General features: G+C 54.8%; 1 protein-coding gene across 4 annotated transcripts in view; it reads right to left on the bottom strand.

Moving 5' to 3' along the window:
• MACROD1 (mono-ADP ribosylhydrolase 1) overlaps positions 1–6569 on the bottom strand; it is a 173014-nt gene extending 166445 nt beyond the window's left edge. For all 4 annotated transcript variants that reach the window (XM_017516904.2, XM_017516902.2, XM_017516903.2 and 1 more), the window contains exon 1: positions 5610–6569. In XM_017516904.2, coding sequence (XP_017372393.1) covers positions 5610–5907 — 298 coding nt within the window. In that variant the 5' untranslated portion in view covers positions 5908–6569. The remainder of the gene's footprint in view (positions 1–5609) is intronic.
• Between the last annotated feature and the right edge of the window lie 465 nt (positions 6570–7034).

The following is a 7034-nucleotide window of genomic DNA, read 5'->3' as shown; positions in this document are numbered from 1 at the left end:
GGGCGCGGTGGCTCAAGCCTGTAATCCCAGCACTTTGGGAGGCCGAGGCGGGTGGATCACGAGGTCAAGAGATCGAGACAATCATGGTCAACATGGTAAAAAAAAAAAAAAAAAAAAAAAACCATTAGCTGGGCATAGTGGCAAATGCCTATAGTCCCAGCTACTCAAGAGGCTCAGGTGAGAGGATCGTTTGAGCCCAGGAGCTGGAGGCTGTAGCGAGCTGTGATTGCACCACTGCACTCCAGCCTGGGCAACAGAACGAGACCCTGTCGCAAAAAATAAATAAATAAATAAATAGAATGTTCCGTGCAGCTTTATTCACAAGAAACCCAAATGCCTATCAATCAACAAGAGTGGGGGCTGGGCGCAGTGGCTCATGCCTGTAATCCCAGCACTTTGGGAGGCCGAGGTGGGTGGATCATCTGAGGTCAGGAGTTCGAGAGCAGCCTGGCCAACATGGCAAAACCCTTTCTCTACTAAAATAGAAAGATTAGCCAGGCGTGCTTGTGGGTGCCTGTAATCCCAGCAACTCAGGAGGGCGAGGCAGGAAAATGGCTTGAACCCAGAAAGCAGAGGTTTCAGTGAGCAGGGATCACATCACTACACTCCAGCCTGGGCGACGGAGCAAGACTCCATCCCAAAAAACCAAACCACCACAGTGGGAAGCAAACTGTGGTACATTTATACACTGGAACACTATACAGCAATGAAAAAGAGCAAACCACTGCCACACCCAATAACATCGATAAACTGCCCAGATGCTCAGTAAAAGGGGCTGGACTTCAAGAAGAGACAAAATGAACAGATGTCGCAAGAGTAATTAGCTCCAGACGGCACCAAGCAAAAAGAGATGACTTCTGGGGTGATGACGATGTTCTGCCTTTTAACCCAAGTAGTAGTTGTGCAGTTGCATATGCTGTGCACTGAAGATCTGTATGCTTGGGGCACTTTATTGTCAAATGTAACTTGGCTGAAAGTGTGACTTAAATGTAAGATGAAAAGTGCAGGGGTCATCAAGGGCCATGGCTCAGACCCTAGAGGCAGAGTCAACTGAGGCAGCCCCCCAGATCTCCCATAATGTGATGGTTTAAAAATAACTTGGCAAGCACAGTGGCTCACACCTGTAATCTCAGCATTTTAAGAGGCCAAGGCGGGTGGGTCCCTTGAGGCCAGGAGTTCGAGACCAACCTGGGCAACATGGTGGGACCCAGTCTCTACAATAAAGTTTTTAAAATGTTAGCTGCTGGTGGCTCACACCTGTAATCTCAGTACTTTGGGAGGCCAAGGTGGGTAGATCGTTTGAGCTTAGGAATTTGAGACTAGCCTGGGCAACATGTCAAAACTCCATCTCTACAAAAAATACAAAAATTTAGCTGGTTGTGGTGGTGCGTGCCTGTAGTTCCAGCTTCTCGGGAGACTGAAGTGGGAGGATCGCTTGAGCCCAGGAGGTCAAGGATGCAGCAGCTGAGATCTCACAACTGCACTCCAGCCTGGGCAACACACACTGCCTCAAAAGAGCTCTTTGAGGAAGACGCAGTCGTAGTTTTGGGTCGTGGAGCCGCACGCTTCTGCTCCTGACTCACTGCTGTTCACTCTCGCTGGGGAACAAGTTGGTCAGGAAGCCGGGCAGCAGCCATGGCTTTTAAGGATACTAGAAAAACACCTGTGGAGCCGGAGGTGGGAGGTCACGGAATTCCAATCACTCTAACGAGCCTCAACGTTAAATCCCCGGGGAAGGAATGTGCTGACTTGATCAGAGGAGCAAAGTTTTGAAAAGAATCTCAAAGTCAAAGGACCGGTTCAAATGCCTACCAAAACTTTGAGAATCACAAGAAAAACTCCTTGTGGTAAAGGTTCTAAGACATAGGATCGTTTCCAGATGAAAATCCACAAGTGCTGGGCACGGTGACTCACACCTGTAACCCCAGCACTTTGGGAGGTGGAGGCGAGTGGATCACCTGAGGTTGGGAGTTCGAGACCAGCTTGACTAACATGAAGAAACCCCATCTCTACTAAAAATACAAAATTAGCTGGGCGTGGTGGCACATGCCTGTAATCCCAGCTACTCGGGAGGCTGAGGCAGAAGAATTGCTTGAACCCAGGAGACAGAGATTAGAGTGAGCTAAGATCACACCACTGCACTCCAGCCTGGGCAAAAAGAGCAAAACTCTGTCTCAAAAAAAAAAAAAAGAGAGTGAATCCACAAAGTGACTCATTGACTTGCACAGTCCTTTGAGATTCTTTTTTTTTTTTTTTTTTTTGAGACGGAGTTTCGCTCTTGTTACCCAGGCTGGAGTGCAATGGCGCGATCTCGGCTCACCACAACCTCCGCCTCCTGGGTTCAGGCAATTCTCCTGCTTCAGCCTCCTGAGTAGCTGGGATTACAGGCACGCGCCACCATGCCCAGCTAATTTTTTGTAGTTTTAGTAGAGACGGGGTTTCACCGTGTTGACCAGGATGGTCTCGATCTCTTGACCTCGTGATCCACCCGCGTCGGCCTCCCAGAGTGCTGGGATTACAGGCTTGAGCCACCGCGCCCGGCCAGTCCTTTGAGATTCTTAAGCAGATGACTTCCAACAGTATTAAGCCAGGAGTTGAGATGGAAGTCGCCATTGCAGATGCTTAAATCAACTATTTTAATAAGCTGATTACCAGCTGTTAAAAAAGAAAAAAAGAAAAATCAGTTGCATATGGTGATGCACGCCTGTAGTTCCAAATACTTGGGAGGTGGAGGCAGGAGGGTCGCTAAGCCCAGGACATAAGGGTGCACTGAGCTATGGTTACACCACTGCACATCAGCCTGAGCCACAGAACAATACCCTGTCTCAACAAAAATTAAAAACTAATTTTTTTAATTTTAAGAACATTGGTCAGGCGTAGTGGCTCACACCTGTAATCCCAGCACTTTGGGAGGCGGAGGCAGGCAGATCACCTGAGGTCAGGGGTTCAAGACCAGCCTGGCCAACATGGTGAAACCCCATCTCTGCTAAAAATACAAAATTAGGCTGGGTGAGGTGGCTCACTCCTGTCATCCCAGCACTTAGGGCGGCTCAGGCGGGTGGGTCACGAGGTCAGGAGACTGGGGCCATCCTGGCTGACACGGTGAAACCCAGTATCTACGAAAAATACAAAAAATTAGCCAGGCGTGGTGGCAGATGCCTGTAGACCCAGCTACTCAGGAGGCTGAAGCAGGAGAATCGCTTGAACCTGGGAGACGGAGGTTGCAGTGAGATTGTACCACTGCACTCCAGCCTGGGCAAAAAGAGCGAAACTCTGTCTCAAAATTCATTTAAAAAAATAAAAGACACCTGCAAATTCTTTGAGAGTCTTTCCCTCAAAAGGTAGAGCCTAATTTCTCTCCCCTGGAGTGTGGCCAGACTCCCTGACTTGATTCTAAGCCCAAGAAAAACACAGGGGAGACAGTGCAGGACTTTGAAGACGAGGTCACAAAGAAGGCACCGCAGCTGCATCGGGGTTTCCTCACTCTCCCTCTCATGGAGCACGTACTGTGGAGGAAAGGCGTAGGACATCTATGCCATAAGACACTCAAGCAGCTCCGTAGAGAGGCCCCAAGGTGATGAACCCAGGCCTCTCACCAAATGCCATTTCACGGGAGGGAGACACCCATCCTCCCACCCTAACCAAGCCCCAGCCGGCCTCAGGGGGGGCACGCCCTGAGCTAGAACCACCCAGCTAAGCTTCCCTCCATTTTCCTGACCCTCAGGGACTGAGGATGCAGGTGTGTTTTAAGCCACTAAGGTTCGGGTGTTTTGTTACACAGCAACCGATAACTATTGGGAGATCTCCACGTCCCACCCCCAAAAGCTCCCTCTAACTGTGGCTTCAGCGCCAGGCAGAGCCCCAGACCAGCCCCACTCCTGCGCCTGGGCCACTATCACTCAATAACAGGTCTGGAATGCCATTCCCCAGCTGGAGGCCTCTTCTAGGCCACCACCTCTGAGACGCCTCCTCTGATCTCCCCAGCTCAGGTGGCCCCATCTGCCATGGCGTCTTCACAGCACTGAGGTTACCAGGCCTTGTGGCTGCTAGAACACACTGTTTACAATACATTCTTTGTAATCTTCCCACTAGATGGCAAGCTCCATGAGGGCAGGGCCCTTGCCTGTCTGACGTACATCTGAGTCCTGGCCACCTAGAGGGCATTAAGAGTTTGCTGCATGGTTGGAAATCCCAGCTAGAAGCAAAGAGGGAGACCCCAGGGACAGCACAGCAGCCTGGGAACCCCGGCCCCACCAAGTCTGGCTGCTTTCATAGCACCGAGGAGTGGGGTGTGGGGGCTGGATCCTAGAAACAGCAGCAGTTCACGAGCAGGGGCCTGGGTGATTGGTCTCCCTAACTCTTTCCCACCCTCCTGGGTTATTGCTCTGAGAGAGTGCTGGGGGAGTAGGGGTCTCTGTGGGGACAGCGGCTCCCCCTCCAGGTGTCTCTGCCAGCCCCCACTCCTCCTGCTGTTCTGGGGCAAGGGCCAAGCACCTGACAAGTTCTCCATTTGCTCACGGACTAAAGTCGTTGCTTTCTGGCGTCACTTTCAGATCCCGGCGCAGGCCACACAATTCATGTCAGGAGTAAATCATTCTGATTTCCATCTCCCTTCCCAAGACAGCCAGCTTCTTCTTAGCCTTCCCACAGCAGGCTCCTCCATCCTGCCCGCCCAGCCAGAGACCGCGCCCACTCCACCGTGGGGGCCCAGCCAATGAGCCACTGCCCTGCACTTCTGAAAGGGGATCAAGCTGGGAAGAGACCGGATCCCGGGAGGCAGGCCCTGAAGGGCAGGGGCAGCTGGGTGCCCAGCAGGGCTATTTGGGGCTTGTCTCGGGTTCTCTCCCTTCCCAGGCCCAGGACTCATGCCCCTCCCAGGAGTGAGAGGAGGTAGCGTGATTCTTGGGGGTGTCATCGGTTGTCACAGGAACAAGACTCCACCTCTGCCCTGCCCCTCTAACCTCTGTTCCTGGCATGAGCAAGCTGCTCACGGTGGCCAGAGGCCAGCAAGGAGGGGAAAGGGCACCAGACCACGTGCCCAGGAAGGCAGAGTGCACGCTTGGGGTGGGGTGAAGGCAGGAGAGGCCAGCCCAAGGAGCTCACTCTGTCGGGTTACGCGCCCCACCAGGTGGGAGGCCAGCCCCCTAGCTGTTCCCTGGGCCTATTCCCGAGCACTTGAGAACCACACTGTGTAAAGTTTGGGGAGTCCGGGATCCTCCGCTTTGACAACAGCTCCCCAAGTGACCTTGGGGAAATCAGTTGTGGCACTCGGCCTCAGTTTCCTCCTACACAGGGGAGGAGGCAGCTCCTGCACAATCTCGGGGTACTCTGTGACCCATTCCAGTGGGGTAAGGAAGGCCTCCTTCCTCACGCTGCCACCCTGCGTGGACACAGGGACCTGGTCTGAAGTCAACTGTTCCATAGGGGTGGGAACAGGCGGGAGTGGGGGTAGCTGTGAATGGGGAGGAGGGGTCCGTTCCAGGGGAGATGGGGCCTCAGCTTCCCCAGGTGTCTGGGTGGAAGGGGCTGCTCGCTCATTAGGAGCTGCTCAGCCAGGGAGCCCCACGTGGGGCCGCCCTCACCCTCGAGACCCTCGTGCTTACACTTACATTTCGCCTCCTTCCAGTCGGTGGAGGTGTTCAGGTCCACCTTCGCCGCCATGGCCAGGGGGGCCCAAGTGCGCACCCCGGCTGTCCGCCCCACCGCCGCCGACCCCCACGCCCCAACTCCCGCTGAGGTCCGCGCCTGTCGGCTGAACGCGCCCAGGGACGCCGGGGGACCGCACGCGCTGCTGCGGGTCCGCGGGGCACCCCCCAAGCGCCCGGGCCAGGGGCGCGGGGAGGCCAGCAGTTGCCACGCCGCGCGCAGCTGCGCCAGGCGGACGGACACTCGGCTCTGCAGAGACATGAGCGGGCGGCGCGGGGCAGCTCTCCACCCACTTGGACTCTATTTACGGTGCTCGGGAGTGTCTCTCCCTTATTTACTCTGGGACTGGGTGGCGACTGCCAGCCAGTGGCGACCTGCTCGGAGCCAGCGGGCGGCGCGGCCAGAAAACCCGGGAGCGCCGCTGGGCACGCTGGAACTTGTAGTCCGGGACGCTCAGTGGGCCCACGCACTTGTATACACACGTGCGCGCCCGCCCCGGCTCCCAGTGCCGCGGGTGGAGCCACGCCCGAGCCCCTCCCACTTTCCCGTGGCCCCCGAGCGCCTCCCCCCCGCTTCCCCGTGGCTTCGGCCGCTTCCAATTTCCTGGTTGGCTGCGCCTCGGCTTCCCCGGCACGGTCTGAAGCCCCTGAGCCTTCCACGCAGCGCCTGCCCCCTTTGCTCTCGGCTCCGCAGCGGAGCAGGCGCGCGGGGCGCTCCGTACCGAGTTGGGAGAGCTGAGCGCGGCTCCCGCGGTGCCGAGGGTTTTGCAGCCTCGGAGACCAGGGCTTGTCTCCCCACGGGTCCGCAGGGCACCGCCTCCACACCCCAGCCCGCCCTTCTAGGGATAGGTGCGACGAACAGGTAAATCTGGTTTGGGAACTCCTACCCAGAGCCTCTGCCTCCTAATAGCCCCAGTGCCAAGGCTCGGCTGGAGCAGATGATCTAGGACAGCCGGGGAGCTGAGGGTGGAAATAGTGGAATTTGGAGGCAGGACACGTGGGCTTCAAGTGGCATTCAAAAGGTGAAGAATTGGGGTGATGTTTTCTTTTGTTTTTCTTTTAGAGGCGGGGTTTCACCATGTTGGCGAACTGGTCTTGAACTCCCGACCTTAGGTAATCCGCCCGCCTCGGTCTACCAAAGTGCTGGGATTACAGGTGTGAGCCACTGCACCCAGCAATTGTTTTCTTTGTATTTTTTCTTTTTTACAAAAACCATGAGGATGGATTTTTAAGTACTTTTATATACTTTCCTGTACTATTAATCTTACTTTATGATAAGTATAATAATACAGACCGTGCCATCATAATATAATGAATATGATAATGAATATTGAATAGGTGCCTCACACCTGTAATCCCAGCACTTTGGGAGGCTGAGGCAAGAGGATT

Source organism: Cebus imitator, unplaced genomic scaffold (assembly GCF_001604975.1).
Source record: "Cebus imitator isolate Cc_AM_T3 unplaced genomic scaffold, Cebus_imitator-1.0 Scaffold609, whole genome shotgun sequence".
Taxonomy (NCBI): domain Eukaryota; kingdom Metazoa; phylum Chordata; class Mammalia; order Primates; family Cebidae; genus Cebus; species Cebus imitator.
The sequence above is the reverse complement of the archived record's forward strand: the minus strand, read 5'-3'. Positions and strand labels throughout refer to the sequence as shown.